The 16,205-nt window shown below is 36.4% G+C and overlaps 2 protein-coding genes across 5 annotated transcripts; one reads left to right on the top strand and one right to left on the bottom strand.

Moving 5' to 3' along the window:
* Positions 1–343: 343 nt before the first annotated feature.
* nicol1 (NELL2 interacting cell ontogeny regulator 1) lies at positions 344–5,922 on the bottom strand. Of its 4 annotated transcripts, none has more exons than XM_079809804.1 (5): positions 5,630–5,922; positions 4,639–4,825; positions 4,175–4,313; positions 3,023–3,111; positions 344–2,338 (listed from the first exon to the last, which is right to left on the bottom strand). In XM_079809804.1, exons 3-5 carry the CDS (start codon positions 4,281–4,283, stop codon positions 2,267–2,269), a joined length of 270 nt encoding a protein of 89 aa, XP_079665930.1. In that variant the 5' UTR covers positions 4,284–4,313; positions 4,639–4,825; positions 5,630–5,922; the 3' UTR covers positions 344–2,266. The 4 variants fall into 4 exon arrangements, with proteins under 4 accessions (XP_079665930.1, XP_079665931.1, XP_079665932.1 ...); XM_079809805.1 differs by having other exon boundaries at positions 4,639–4,822; positions 5,630–5,697; XM_079809806.1 differs by having other exon boundaries at positions 4,639–4,781; positions 5,630–5,696.
* On the top strand, positions 5,709–16,171 carry nelfa (negative elongation factor complex member A). The gene is made up of 11 exons (XM_079809784.1): positions 5,709–5,989; positions 7,213–7,384; positions 8,095–8,256; positions 8,383–8,472; positions 12,226–12,353; positions 12,563–12,632; positions 12,714–12,802; positions 12,894–13,005; positions 13,148–13,452; positions 14,626–14,725; positions 14,825–16,171. Exons 1-11 carry the CDS (start codon positions 5,780–5,782, stop codon positions 15,007–15,009), a joined length of 1,623 nt encoding a protein of 540 aa, XP_079665910.1. The 5' UTR covers positions 5,709–5,779; the 3' UTR covers positions 15,010–16,171.
* The last annotated feature ends 34 nt before the right edge of the window (positions 16,172–16,205 follow it).

Raw genomic sequence — 16,205 nt, 5'->3', positions numbered from 1 at the left:
AATGAGTAATTCATTTGAGGCTTCTGCAAAATATTTATGCATAATTAATGGCTTATGATATTTAAGTATTCATGAGCCACTCACTACATGGGTGAATCACCCTTCAAGGCCCTTGTGGCTAGTCTGAGATAAGTGTTGCCATTTATTTTTATTTTAGATGCGCATTTCTAACTCTAGTTGTTGGTTTAGGACTTAAGTCATTTTAAATGAGCAGTTGTTGATCATTTTCACTTATTTGTGGGACATCATCAGTGAAGCTTAAGTTTATCTAACTCTTCTGCCCAAGTTCAGCTTTTGCCTTCCTCATCGATCATAATAAAAGCGGCAAAATTGGTCCATTTTGGCCAGATTGATCTTTTTTTTTTTTATTGCAAGAAAACACAATTACAATAAGGCAATTCAAAATCAACAATAATCTCTAAATAAAAGAGCACAAAATCAGAGAAAACGCAAGAAAAATAGTATTCTAATAATGCATTAGTAAATGTCGACATTAACAAAGATAAATAAATGCTTTATACGTGCACGTTCATTATTAGTTCATGTTAACTAATGTAATTAACTAATGAACCTTATTGTAAAGTGTTACCCATTTCTTCAATAAACCAAGTAGTCTTCTACCACTTTTCAATTTTAACATTCTTAAAAATTTACAGAAAATTGAAAACAGAATGAAAATTTAAAACAAAGGCTTTGTTTGGATGCATTTGCATTTATGAATATAAAATGTCCCCAAAATGAAAATATTGTTCAATAAAAAATGTCATGTGTACATCTTCCATTATTATATAGAAAATGGAGTCAAATTAATTGTAATTTTAAGCCATTCGTACCTTACAGCCCAAATTGCGACAACTGTTTTTCAATTTTATTGAAACATGCATTGATTCACTGTACGAGTTCTGCATGTTTCAGAGATCATCTTTGTTTTTGTGTATCCGTTTTTCTTGCGAGACACTTTTTTCTGCACCTCAACCGTATTATATATGAAAACGCACTGCGCATCCTTTTTAAACAAATGTTTTCTTTTACCCTCGTTTAACTGGAACAAACCAGTTATCATTGCAAGCGAAGAGTGTGCTATCATCAGGAAAAGTTTATTAGATTTATTTACCACCAGTCAGTGTCAATAGTTTGAATGGCATCACCCTGCAGTTTACACTGTAACAGCGGGGGCCGAGGCATTCTCTGAATTCCCCCGTTTACTGATGTTGTGTGTATTTTTTCCTCAAAAATCGCTTGCGCTGCAGAGCTGTGTTTTCACACCCCAACGGGAAGTGCTGCATTGCTGCGACAGTTTGCCGAGCCTTTATATCCTTGCGCCCCCATCTGGTTATTTAATGCGTTACAAGCGAGAGAGCTGCTTGATGTTGAAGTTTTAGCTGGGAAGAGGGATTAGACTCACATCATTTAGTGCAGCTGCTGATTTCAGATAATCTGAAGGGAGGATCACATAATCAAATATTTTACGAGCATTGAATACTGTTTTGGGGGGGGGAGGGGGTGTGCTAGCAACACAAATAATTTACAAATGTGAAATATGGCGTCATATGTTTTAATGCACCTTTTCTACACACAAAAAAGACATTACATCTGTGAACTTACATCTCAGTACCAAATTAATCTCTATAGAAACATTTCCTTCAAGTTCCATCTCCATAAATCCTCATATAAAATTCTAGACTATCGCTTTACATGCAGATTCTTTTCTAGTCATATATCTATCTATTATCTAATAATCTTACAGCACACTCTCTAAGACAACTCCTGGAGATCTACATTCTGATATATACTTCATCTAAAATAATATCTGCTCGACTATTGTGACTGTTAATCAGATATCTCTAGAACACAAATATAAAAACAAATGTAACATTTAAAAAAAACATATAGTCTACTGTGCAAATAATTATAATAAGTAATGCATTTTATGTTTGCAGAATATTTTGCAGTGCATTGTGCCTGGAGGATAAACACTTACCCCTGTCTTTATACACAGTTATGTAAAATTAAATGTAATAGCTTCTGGTCTAATATGTGCCTCTCATAATTGACATTTAAACTGTGGAATGTTGTGTTGACTTCTGCCGTCAGGAATGTGTATTTATGATACTCTACGCACATACTACGTTGAAAGATAAAACATGTTTCACGTGATGCATGACAAGAAACATGTTTGAGAGAGAATAATTACGATGAGAGCAGGTAGTATACTTTTAGGTATATAGTGATTTCTTTATCTGAGTGCAGTGTTTACGTCTGGCTTTTAGTGCAGGCTGCTGGCCGGCATGCAGTCGCACAGTGCCCTCTTCTCAGCCCTCAGCACCAAACTCTCCGTCTGAAAAACACATGAGATCGAGCAAAGCAAACATGAAGCCACAAGGTGTCTCTCTCCAAAATTTCTGAAAGATGCTTCATTGATCAGATCGACTAGACATTAAACTCTTTCATGGCTTGATTCCGTAATTGTTAAATTTACAGTTGCAATAGTCTTATTTGCTATTGTGATGTTTATCTGAGTGAAATGGCTTCTCGAACAACCAATTATATTTGTTACTGCAGTGATGTCATGTGAGTGACAGGTTGCCCCGCCCCCTCACCAGTAAACACGCCATCAGAGTAAGTGGGAGGGGGGGTTATTTTGATTAAAGGGCACATGATGTGCACAGATAAATCATTTATAATAAATACTGCAATATTACGTTAAATAAATAACCATTTTGATTTCATGGCAACTATAAATTAAGGATTTTCAACAGGGTGTCTGTGACCCTATACTGAAGGAAGTATGCTAATTTTTGTTGGCTCTCAAATTAATTTTTGTAATAAAACGAAAATGTAAAGGCTAAAGCTGAGATGGTAAAGTTCAACTATACTTATTGTATAGTTGAACTTTGTAGCAGAGACTTATTGTCTCTCCTACATTAAAAATCCACAATAAATATATAATTTCATCTTTAGTCCACCAAAAAGACTGCATTCATTGGTTTTATGTCTCAAATGTTTCCCAAAGTGATCTTACCCGTGAGTCTAAGTTGAAAGCTGTTTTCTTCAGGTCTTGCAAGGCTCTCTGCATGAACTCGAAGGCATGACAATCAACACATGGCCGGCCTATTAAAACAAAATTGTGCAGTAGGTAATGATTTCACATTGAACAGCGTTTTACCAGGTTTGTCATCATTTACTAAATCATTTAACTATTTTTCTCAATTGAAATAAAGCTGTAATAAAATATAAATATTAGACACAAACTCAAACTAAACGAAAATGATGCTGAAATAAAAATAAATTCAACCTAAATAAATAGTAATATAATTTTAAAATAAAAAACGCAAATATAAAAATATCTATAGCAACTCCTGTAATAACTGCACATAATGTAACAAGTATTACATTGTTCATAACGTTATAATTTTCTCAAAAGTTAATATAACCATGAGTTCATAATGGAATAACAATTTTTGCATTGAGAAAATGATTACATTAAAAACTCACCAAAATCACGTCATATTTCCATTATTGTAATATCTTTTAAAACATAACAAATATTAGTGTTCTTTTCGGTATTTAAAAAAAAAAAATCTAAACCCTTAAACTACTTGTGAAATGCAACATTTAAATATTCATGCTGCTATTATTATATGTTTATTAAACATAAAGCATTGGTATTTCTTTACAGTACATTTAAAAAAAAATCTAAATTCAAATAAATAAACTTTTTTTGGTGGATTTTGTAGGCAGGTTAAGACTGGATTTAGAGTTTTAAAATTTAAATGAATACCAATGCTTTGTTTAATAATTATAATAATAGGATTTAGATTTTTAAAAGGGGAATACTAATATTTATTTATTCATGTTTTAAAAGCTATTTCAATAAGGAAAATATGACGAGTTTATAAGGCAATACGTTTCTCATAATGTCAAAATTGTTATTACGTTATGAGCTCAACATTTTATTACATTTTGATAATAATGCAATACTTATGACGTGCAGTTATTATTACATTATGAGTTGCTACAATAGCTAAACCAAATCATTAATAAAAACTATAATAGTGACTAATATAAATATTACTAAAATAACACTACTCAGGAAACACTATACCCAACGTTGAGATGACATAAAATTATAAATTGCTGGTTGCCCACACGTCTATAAAGCACACAGTCTTACTCTCAGCAGGGATGACCGTCCCTGATTCCTCGGCATGAATCGGTTTGAAAGAGAGGATCTGGATCAGTACCAGCAGCATCACTGTCGCTAGTGCTCCGCTTGGCCTCATACTGTCGCGCAGCTTCACCGTTCACAATACCTGCAGAATCACAACACAGGCGCGCTTTAGCGCAGTGGACAAGATGCAGCTCACAATATTTACATTTAACCGTATAGCAGACGATTTTGATAAAAGTCGACTAACAAATTAAGAAATACCTTACAAAATACAGACTAACAAAGCAAAAATAATAGACTGTCGAGCATCATATTTTGCTTTATAAAGGTAAAATATGGTAATTTACAATTAATACGATCACCAAAACACTCAAGCCTCAATCCCGTAAGGTGCGTTAAGTAAAGCTAATAACAGCAGTGCTAATTTGCATGACTTGTAGTCTCTAATAAAGCCAGCAGTACGTTACCGTTAGTAGAACCACCGCCCTCCTATTCTCGACGCAGCTTCGTTGCGGAGCGTCAATTGCGTTTTTTGAGGTGTATTGTCCTTCGCGGAGCACCGTAGGATGGAGTCCGCCCAGACAACGTTTTTCTCTGGGATTGGTTACTGCTGGTGGTCACATGGGTTCTTACTTTTTTTTGTTGCGTTTACTACTTTAAAAAAATAATAATAATGATATATATATATATAATATATATATATATATATATATATATATATATATATATATATATATATATATATATATATATATATATATATATATATATATATATATATATATATATATATATATATATATATATATATATATATATATAATGCTTCCACTTTATAAACAACAAACAAAGTAACGTTACATCATCAAATCTCTGAATATAACAATACTTCATCAGCCTTATGTTGAGCATATAGCCAGTAACAAAATAGAAAGATCACAATAAAACAAACGAACAAATGATTAAATAAAAATAAATATTATAATTTATACGTATTCAAAAGAGAAATCAGTTTGAGGGCTTTCTTTATTGCATTACTTAGAAACAGTGCAGCTTTTAATACATTTTATAAGATGTTTCATTAACAAATTAGAGATAGATAGATAGATAGATAGATAGATAGATAGATAGATAGATAGATAGATAGATAGATAGATAGATAGATAGATAGATAGATAGATAGATAGATAGATAGATAGATAGTATCTATGTTCAATTAAAAGTGAATACATGTTAATGTTTATTAAAAAAAGATGAAAAAATATATTCAGAATTAAATTCATACAACAAATTACCACTGATAACTCAGATAACGTATTATTATTGTTCAACAACTGTATACAAAACAATTTGCCAAAGAAAAATAGCCAAGGGGTTATCAAATATAGCACAACGCAAAATAGGCTACATAAAAAGAAAAACAAAGAGATAAATAAACACTGTTGCATACATACTTACAACTCAGATAACATACTGATGACATGTTTGTAAAGGTTTCGTCTCTGGTTAGTGATCACACGGGTCCTAGCGCGCTCATGTGTGCGTGCGTGTGTGTTTTCTTAGGTAGCCTGTTAAAATGCCCGATCACATTATTCGTCTTTTTCCAAGATGGCGTCGATGAGGGAGAGCGACACCGGCCTGTGGCTCCACAACAAACTTGGGTCGACAGACGAGCTGTGGACACCTTCGAGCATCGCTTCCCTACTCACCGTATCGGTGATCGACAACATACGGCTGTGTTTCTCCAGTCTGTCTCCTCCGGTGAAGCTTAAACTCTTGCTGGGGATGCTGCACCTCCCGCGCAGGACCGTGGATGAGGTGCGACTGCAGGACTCACTCCTGCTGCTGCACACACGCACACACACGGTCTTAACTTCCGAGTGCGGCATGCTTTATCGGAGTGGCATGTTGTTTATTAGTAGTGGTTGTGTCATATGTTGTTGACACGTATGTGTTGCATGTGTAACATGGCTTCCACCACGAGACCCCTGCAGCTGCTGTCTGGATAATGTCAGTCTCCAGCAGAGCTCAGCTCCGGCTGCTGTCTGTCTTCAGCCTCTGGGCTTCTGCTAACTTGCTAGCCTCTTGTATATAAACATGCAGTCAACTTTGTGACTGTTGTTGGCATCTTATTTTAATGCAGTTTATTTCTAGGTTTGGACGAGTAAAACGCCCCCTTATAAAATGTGCCATGGTATCTAACGCTATAGTTTCCGCCAAAAAAACCCCCACAGTTAGTACAGTTATTCGTAAAACTGTAAACCAGCACTGTAAACCAATGGCAACTTGATAACAACAATCTACTGTCATAAAAATACACTAGTAACGGATTTTGGCGGGAACTTTGATTACCATGGTATTTTGTGTATGAGTGAAGAATCTCTACTATGTAAAAACACATATACAGTTGAATCTTGAAATGTTATAAAAATAAATAAATAAGAGGAATCATAATAATTGCATGTTGTTTATGAATATTGAACAAAATATATTAAGTCGGAAATCATGTATGCAGCTTTTGTAATGCTTGAAAGTAATATATATATATATATATATATATATATATATATATATATATATATATATATATATATATATATATATATATATATATATTAGTGATTTATTGATTTAGACATTTATTTGCAAAGGGCATGGAGTGATTAAAAAAAGCAAACTTCCAATTTATTGTTCAGCTAATGGACAAACATTACATTTTACGAACTTAGTAAATTGTATAGAATAATGGATTATTGGTTAAAAAAACAACAACAACTCAATGTAAGGTAATCAAGTGTGTTTCATCAGTATTGTAGTTAATTGTTTCACTAAATTAGCCTGAATTCCTGTCACGATTTTTTCTCTTTTTATACGTTTTGCCTTAGATCATACTACCGTTGCTTACATTATAGCTTCTTCCTTTTTTGTGCCCTATTTACAGTATGAAGCAAACCACAGTGAAAAAGTAGCAGATTAATTTGACAAACTGATTTGGTTAATTCTTTTATTCTCTCTATCTTGATTTATCCCTCATATTCCAGATGAAGGAAGCTCTATCAGAGATCATCCAGTTGGCCACTGTGGACTCTGAGCCGTGGGTGTTAATGGTGGCCGATATCCTGAAATCATTTCCAGAGACAGGCTCGCTAAACCTGGATCTGGAGGAGCAGAACCCTAATGTACAGGACATACTTGGAGAGCTGCGTGAGAAAGGTTGGTCTGACATCTATGATTGGAGTGTTAGCAAAGGGTCAAAAGTTGTTGTAAAATAATTTCCAGTTTAATATTTGTCTCTTCTGGTTGCTAAGCTCCTCCATCTCTTAACAATTTGTTCTTGTCTAGGTTCAGATATTCCGCCATCCTTGACTACTTTTGACTTCATGTTAGGATTAGGAATGTAAATTTTGGTCAGTTTGACAGCTCATTGTTGGTCTTTGAACTGTTGTGTCAGAAAGATGTTTTGTTAGGCGCACTGTGATTCATGCCATGCGTCACATTTTAAAGACAGTGTGTCAGAGTGTCTAGTTAAAAATTAGATTTTGAATGCTATATTGTTGCCTTGGACTGAAAATCTCTGTGCTGTGTTCATGACCCTTTGCTGACTGCAAAGTGCTACCCAAAATGCCTCTCTAACCAATAACAGTATTACAAATTACATATTTAATATATTTAATACTTATGTATATTAGTTAGTTGAATATATATCTCTACATCAGTTTTCATGATTGATCATTGGCCATCTCTAATAATCTATATTCAACTAACAGCGACATTTATTGTGGTTGTCTGGGATTGTTTGTTCAAGGTTCTTCTTGGCTTGTGATTAGTATTCTCACTTACCTGTTACTTGTTGCAATTGCATATTTGGTAAGAAAGCATCTGCTGGCACTTACTTTACTGTTGATGTTTGCAACTCTATCCAGTAAATGAATGTGAAGCATCGTCCATGTTGCCTTTGGAGTGTCAGTATCTGAACAAGAGTGCTTTGACTACACTGGTGGGGCCACTCACTCCACCCATCAAGCACTTCCAGCTCAAGAGGAAACCCAAGAGTGCTACGCTCAGAGCTGAGCTGCTTCAGAAATGTAAGTGTGTTGGGAATTCTTGGTGCCAGAAAAACTGTATTTTAAGTATGGATTCATTGTGTTGTGAGTGTACCCTTGTTTGTACAATGATTGTCATGTTTATTATCCATTATATTTCTTCTAAAGCCACAGAGACTGCCCAGCAGTTAAAGAAAACCGCCGGAGTGCCATTCCACTCCAAAGGAAGAGGTCTAGTGAAGAAGATTGACACCACAAGTAAGATTTATATCCCAGAAATATTTAGATGGTAAAAATGTATTATGGTCACAATAACATCAAACCTTAGGCCTTAGGCGTAGATGTAGTGTTCAAAGTGTGTCAAATCCTTAGTGGAGCATGTCCAAAGTGATGAACTTAAGAAGAACTGACCTTATACATCAACTAAAATGCCTTGGAACTTGTTGGTTAAGAAAAAAAAAAGTAAAACAATTTTTTTTAATGTGACACTTTCCACATTTTCAGTATTCCTCAAAAGTCACAGTAAACATTTATAATATTACAAAAGACTTTGGTAGCATTTTACAATAAGGTTTCACTTGTTAACATTAGTTAAGATTAACTAATAATGAACAATACTTCTACAGCATTTATTAGCGGTGAAACGGATCATAGATGTGTATTGTTATATTACAAAAAAAAAGGATCCTGTGAATCAAAAACCTTAATATGATCCGAACCGTGAGTTTTGTGATCCTTTGTTTTTTTAATTTCTACATTTACTACAACACTATTAAAAGCTGGTTTATTTGGACCAGCTTCCTCCTCAGAATCACAACCTGTAAGTATGAATAATTATTGATGTATATATTTTCTACCGTTCAAAATATGTAGTTTTGTGTTTTATATTGTGAGTTTCAAGCTAACCGGCTAACGTTATTACTGTCTTACTGACATAGTTCTGCAAATCAGCTGTGGGCCACTATTGCCTAAAACTGTCTATTAATGCAGATTGTCTGTCGTTCGTACTACTTTGAGTAAAGATAAAGGATGGAGCAAGATTTGATTTGCAAACTTTGTTACTTCAGTCATTGGGCTAACGTATGCGCAGTTATTGATACAGCTCCCGTATATGTACCACGAGAAATTAGAAATATACACATGGGTTTGTTGATGGACATACTCTTGTTAATGCTGATGGTGAGGAATTACAGTTGTAACATCTCATAATGTGCCTCAAAAGGAGTAGTGTATCACTGAGAAACGTCCTGCTCAAGTTAGGGTTGTGCCGATGGACGATATCATTGTCCATCGTGATGGCTGACTGACATCACGATGGAGCGCCACCATCGTGATGCCACGACCCCATTGCGAGTCTTGTTGTGAGTGCGAAGCACACTAAATCCTTTTCTATAGTTAAAAACTTTGCAGGCATTGCCCTGAAAATTAAATTGAGAATATAACTAATGCATATATTCTATTTTAAATACTGTAGTCTATGCCAGATATAGCCTACATTTTGAAATAATAAACGAGGCTCAAACATCCATTTCAAGCATGCATGTTTCTTTCAGCGCTTCCGTCAGTGAAACAACACACCACAGCCTGTTAAATATTTAAACAATTATCAGTAAATAATGGTAACCTAAAGAATATAAGAAAAAAAAAAATCATTTCCCCTCAATGATGCGTCCCCTCCGCTCTGCGCAAGATCACGAGCTGGATAGACACCTTCTCAAATATCTTCGTCTTCATGTTTTCTCATGATCTTGCAAAGCCACACTTGTTGAAAGGTCTGAAGAGCGAATTTTATCTTCCACAGGGTAAAGACATTTAAGCTATGTTTGATTATTCACTGCCAGAGAAAACGAAAGTAAAATGGCCTGTGTGTGTGAAATGCGCTATTCAAATAAACTTGACGCGCCTTACCAAGTCTAATAACAAGTACAAACTGTGTTAAATAAAATTAAGTAAAAAGGTAGCCTATTCGTCCTTTAATGTTTTTCTACTTTCCCACAGTAAAGGACGTGAATGGGTATAATAGACTTAATTATAAACAAACGAAAGGAAGAAACGTTTATAATTCCCTGCGAAATGGAGTGAAGATTTGAGAAAAGAAACGAGATCTTCATGTGGGATAAAATGGACTAACGTTATGCCTATTGTAAAATTCACGGAAATCGCAAAACAGAATAAAAAAGCTGACAAATCTTAAATTGGGCTCAGCATACCTCTCTCATTCGGTATGAATCCATTCATGGCTGCGAATTTATTTCCTTTGTAAACAAAGCTTTGTGCTTCACTCTGTATTATTCACGTAAAACAGCGTTACCATACAAATCACTGACGAAATTATAGTTTTGAAGTAGAAAATGGTATTTATGTAAAGAGATATATTAAAATAAAAAGTGCACAACTCTTAAGTGGAAGGAAGCTACTTTTTTCCCCTCACGTGCAACCTAGTGCGGATGAGTCATTATTTATTTGGGTTAGAAAAATAACGAAATTATATAGTTTTTAAGTAGAAAATAGTATTTATGTAAAGAGATGGTAAAATACAGATATAGTAAATTATATATTTGTATTAATAAAAAAAATTACGATATCATCGTCCATCACGATGTTTTACTGTAAACATCGTCAACTGCCAATTTAGGAGACATCGCCCAACCCTAGCTCAAGTCATCCTTGCGATGGAGGTTCGAGGTTGAAAAACGCTTCGGTTACTAACGTAACCTCGGTTCTCTGAGAAGAGGGAACGAGTATTGAGTTTAGCTAAACGCTAGGGGAATTTCCTTTCCTCGAGATTTTGAAGCAAATTTTTTAGCAGTTGGGTGGCGGCGGTTCTCGAAAAACCACTTGTCCAGTCTGCTTCTCGTGGGCTCCTGGGGTTGAGACCAGTCAATACCGAGGTCGTCCACGGCCTTAGTGAGCAGGCGCATAAGCTCAGCGTCCACTGAGGTTTTGCCGCCCGCTTTCAGATGCAGCAAGCGAAAGGCTGTCATCCTCCTCCTCCGGTCCGCCGAAGGAAACAGTAGCAGCCGCCAGACGAGGGGAGCTGTGCTGTTCCTCGGCGAACATGACAGGCGATGGCGAGGCACACGGGGAAATGCCCGGCGTGTGCGCGTCAGAGCGCTCCAGGGGCCTCTGGTCGCGGCGTTTCTTCTTACGCGGCTCGGGAGGCTGAGAACAAGGGACGGGATTCAGATCGAAACTGGCGAGCCGAGCCCGAAGGGTCTGCAGCGCCAGTTCGTCGCACTCCGGGGCAGCCGCCCTGGTTGAGTGCAGCCTGCGCGTGGTCTCGTCCGAGACATGAGACGCAGATGATGTGCCGATCCTCGTCCGGGAGAAAGCCTCTACACGAGGCGCAGGAGGAACGAGACCTTTGCAACATCGTCTCGGCTCTTTTCGTGAGTGTGTAGCAACGCTCGGGGAAAGGAAATTCCCCTAGCGTTTAGCTAGACGCAATACGAGAGTACTCTCAAAAGGGAACTAGTCCTTCTGAGATTTCATCATCATTAAACCTGTTGTAGAAGACCTCCTTAAATTAGGAGACTTTAAAATGGCATAATAGGGGCACTTTAATAAATGAGACCTTATTGTGAGTGTTACTAAGATTTCCATTTCAAATAAACTGAACTTGCTATACATCAAATAATCCTGTTAAAAATATATCTTGGTTTCCACAAAAACATTAAGCAGCTCAACTGTTTTCAACATTGATAATAATTAGAAATGTTTCTTGAACACCAAATCAGCATAATAGAATGATTTCTGAAAGATCATGTGACCCTGAAGATGGTAGTAATGATGCTGAAAATTCAGCATTACCATCACATGAATAAATTACATTTTAAAATATACAGAAAACAGTTATTTTAAATTGTAATAATATTTCACAATATTACTGTTTTATTGTATTTTTGATCAAATAAATGCAGCTTTGGTGAGCATGAGAGACTTCTTTCAAAAACATAAAAAAAACTTAAGACAACAAACAAGATCATAATTAATGATTGTCTCTTTTCTCAGCACCGCTGAAGGGCATTCCCAAAGCACCGTTCCGGAGCCCTACCACCCCAAGCATGTTCAGCCCTCCCAGTAACAGAACCCCTATTGCCCCTGCCCGCACACCCCTACGCAAAGAAAGGGGGGTCAAGGTAACTGTCCAGCAATAACCAGTTATGACCAGTCACTGCATAACATGGGTATATCTAGTAGTTTTACTCTTTATTAAATGCATAAAAGCAACTTTGCAGGTGACATCTGGATTTTTGAATCATGAACTGCATTATGCCTTGTTAGTATGGATGTCATCTCTGTATATGCTTTATATTGTCAGGTTATGTGATTGTGTGTTTTCTTGCAGTTGTTGGATATATCGGAGTTGGATATGGTAGGAGCTGGCAGAGAAGCTAAGAGGAGAAGAAAGACTTTGGGTAAGTTCAAGAAGTATTATGAGTGTATTTTGAGTGCTGTGCATTTTTAGTTATATTGGTTATATTTTTGGTCTTATATAGACACAGAAGCTGGAGAGAAGGCAGCCAAAGAAGAGGCGGTTGTGGAGAACGCAACACCAGACTACGCAGCTGGCTTGGTGTCCACACAGGTAGTTTTGGAAAACTTATCAGCCATGTGATAGGTTCCTTGAATGTGGGTCAGAACAAAACTCAAATCTGTTTCTCCTCCCCTCACAACAGAAACTTGGGGCGCTAAACAACGAGAGTGCTCTGCCGTCAACCAGTTACCTTCCCGCCACCCCCAGCATGGTTCCTTCCTCGTCTTATATTCCCAGTTCAGAGACACAGCCAGGTGAGCCATTGACGGATGCAAAAAAATTAGCTACAGTAGAAAATCTACTGATTAGACACAACACATGTTAACAGGAATCCAAGCCAAATGTAAGCTTAAAGTGTTCTCAATGCCCATTTTTCTGCATTGTGTTAATATTCAGCGAATGCAGGTGGTACAGGGCGTGAACCTACAAACCGGCAGTCGGAGGAGTCGTCCGCCCCAAGTGCAGCTTCACTACCTGGCCAGTTTAAACAGCGGCCGCCCATGTATAATGCCAGCACTGCCAGTCCCACCGCCCCCACTTCACCCACCACGCCAACCAGCACGCCCACCAACAATGCCCCGCCTCCTGCCGCCACAGCAGCACAGCCAGACATGAGCACGCAGCCGCCCACCACTGCAGCCCAGCCCGCACCCACGCCAGCGCCCCCACAGACTCAACCGAAAAAGAACCTGTCGCTCACGGTAAGAATTCATGGACATGATAATGATATTTTACTGGTCTATCGTTCTTTTAATGTTACTAGGCAACATTTTATTCTATATATTTTTTTATAAAATTGTTTCTACTGAGAAAATTGGCGAATTTCTATCAAATATTAAACTTAAATATTTATTGTAATGTTGTTAGAAGTAGAATTTTTAAAAAAACGTTTTAAAATAATTATTGAAAAATGCCGTCACAGTACATTTCCAACATCTTAATATACAATATCACACTTTTCTCAATAGTGTATGTACATAATCCATATTCCCCAATACTTGTTATATTTTTCTAAATTGAGCCTTAAAATGAATGTGGTTCTCTCCTTACAATATTTTTAATTTACAATTCCTACCCATTGGTCCCTTGTTGGAAGGTCTAACTGCAACCATTTACGAGTTATGGCTTTCCTACTGCTTGCTAAAAGTATCTTTTAAATATTTATCCTTGTCTAAAACAGTTTTTGGTATTTTCTCTAGATAAAATGTAATGAATGAATAGTCAGACCCTTCTCCTATTATCTTTTCAATTTCAGCCGTTGCTACTTGCAAAAAAGGTTGTATATTCAGACAGGCCCAAAAAACTAAATTCTTCCATCCAAACTCATTCAAGGTTGTTAGACATTTAATTGTTTAAAAATATTTTTTTGCTTACCAAGGCTGCATTCATTGAGTCAAAAATACAGTAATATTGGGAAATACTATTTAAAGTTACTGGTGAAACGGAAGTTGCGATACTCTTCCCTATTGTGACGTATGTCCGAGTGAAACGGCTTCTGCAATTTGATTTCCAGATTTGATTTTGTCTTTTGTGAATGAGACATACGTCATGAAGAAACAGATTGATTAAAGATTATGAGGGCATATGAATTTAAAAAAGAAGGGCATGTCGTGAATAAATCATTTATAATAAACACTGCAACATTCTGTAAAAAATAAGAATTGTTCATTTAGATTTCATGGTGAGTAATATTTCTTTTCAGTATATTTAATAATCTTTTTTTCAAAAGAACAGCAAATTTTTTAAATGGAATTTGTAACATTATAAAAGTTTTTACTGTCACTGATCAATTAAATGCATCCTTGCTGAATAGTAGTAGTAGTAGTGTAGAGTCTGTGAAATAAAATTATTTTGCATTGTTCGGTTTCCCGCAGAGAGAACAGATGTATGCTGCACAGGAAATGTTCAAGACTGCAAACAAAGTTACACGGCCTGAAAAAGCCCTCATCCTGGGCTTCATGGCAGGATCACGAGGTACTTTGGATTTGTTTCTGTTAATCGATTGACAATCTTACAGTTCCCCTTGGTTCTAAATGACCCTCCTAATGTTCGTCTGTCACATCCTCCCAACAGAAAACCCCTGTCCAGAGCAGGGTGACATCATTCAGATCAAACTGAGTGAGCACACAGAGGTACTGCCTAAAGCGGACGGAACCGGCAGCACCACCATGCTGGTGGACACAGTGTTTGAGATGAACTACTCTACTGGACAATGGACGCGCCTCAAGAAATACAAACCCATAACCAACGTCTCCTGAGGAGGACTGGGTTGACAAACAACGCGTTTACATAGACGCATATGTATACATTCACACACCCCTCTTTGACGTCACCTGAGGAGTGCTTTAAAACACAAATATCATGTACATGCGCTGGAATGTACATATTTACGGGCCAAATTCTGAGGTTTTGGGAATATGCGCTAGTGAATTTTTGGATGCTGGTTTCAGACAGTTGCAACGGGCTTCCTGTTTGGTTGACCTCATGTCCTATCTCCGTTCCTGCATTGCCAAAGCCAGGGACCCTCTTACAAAACAGCTGTTTTCTTTATCTTTTTGTTAATGTTTGTATCGTCTCTCGTTTTTAGGCCCATTTCAGATTTCTTAATGTCGAGGGGGAAATGAGGCGAAATTGAAGCAGGGCTTGTTAGTTTGTGTCTTAACCTACTTTTGATTGACACGTTATTAAGAGATCTTAAAAGGGTACAAACATGCTATTACAGTGTCCCACCAATGAAACAAAAGAATCATCCTCCTTGGATGGGAAAAAAAAGAATAAAAACAATAAACAAAGTGTAACAGGTTATTTTCTGTTCAGTACTTTTCAAGAACGTTTTTTTTTTCTTTTTTTTAAGGAAGAAATAAATTAAAACGTGAATGAGTCATTTGCAGAAGCCTTGGTGTAAATAATATTGGTTTGTCAGTCACAACTGAAACAATCAACTACTTACTAGTTATTTTACACTTTATCTGTGTACAAATGTTGAACAGATTTTAACAATGTGTGGCAATGCTGAAATGGAAAGCTTTGGTACAGTCTGAGGTTTCTAAAGTGGAACCGTGACTCTAAGTGAATGTTTAGACAATAAGCTTTAATTTAAGGGTATTTTCACCCATATTTTACAGATGGTTTAAAAAGTCAATATACACTTTAACTTAAAAGTACTTGGATGTTTTTTATATTTCATTCGGAATACAACAGCTGTTTTATTTGAATCAAGTGAATGTGTTCTGCTTTTGAGTATTTGGAGTACTCTAAATTCCTTAAAGACAACATTTGGAACAACAGATACATTGTATACTTTTCATTCAACTGAAATCGGGTAGGACCCAAATGACTTTTTAGAAAATCCCTAAAGCATTCTCTTTTTGTTAAGATTTGTGGATGAAACGATTACTTTTTTTAAAATTTATTTTTATTAAAAAAAAAAAGAAAAAAGACCATAGCTTTTTAA

This window comes from Gobio gobio, assembly GCF_949357685.1.
Source record: "Gobio gobio genome assembly, chromosome: 2".
NCBI lineage: Eukaryota > Metazoa > Chordata > Actinopteri > Cypriniformes > Gobionidae > Gobio > Gobio gobio.
The sequence above is the reverse complement of the archived record's forward strand: the minus strand, read 5'-3'. Positions and strand labels throughout refer to the sequence as shown.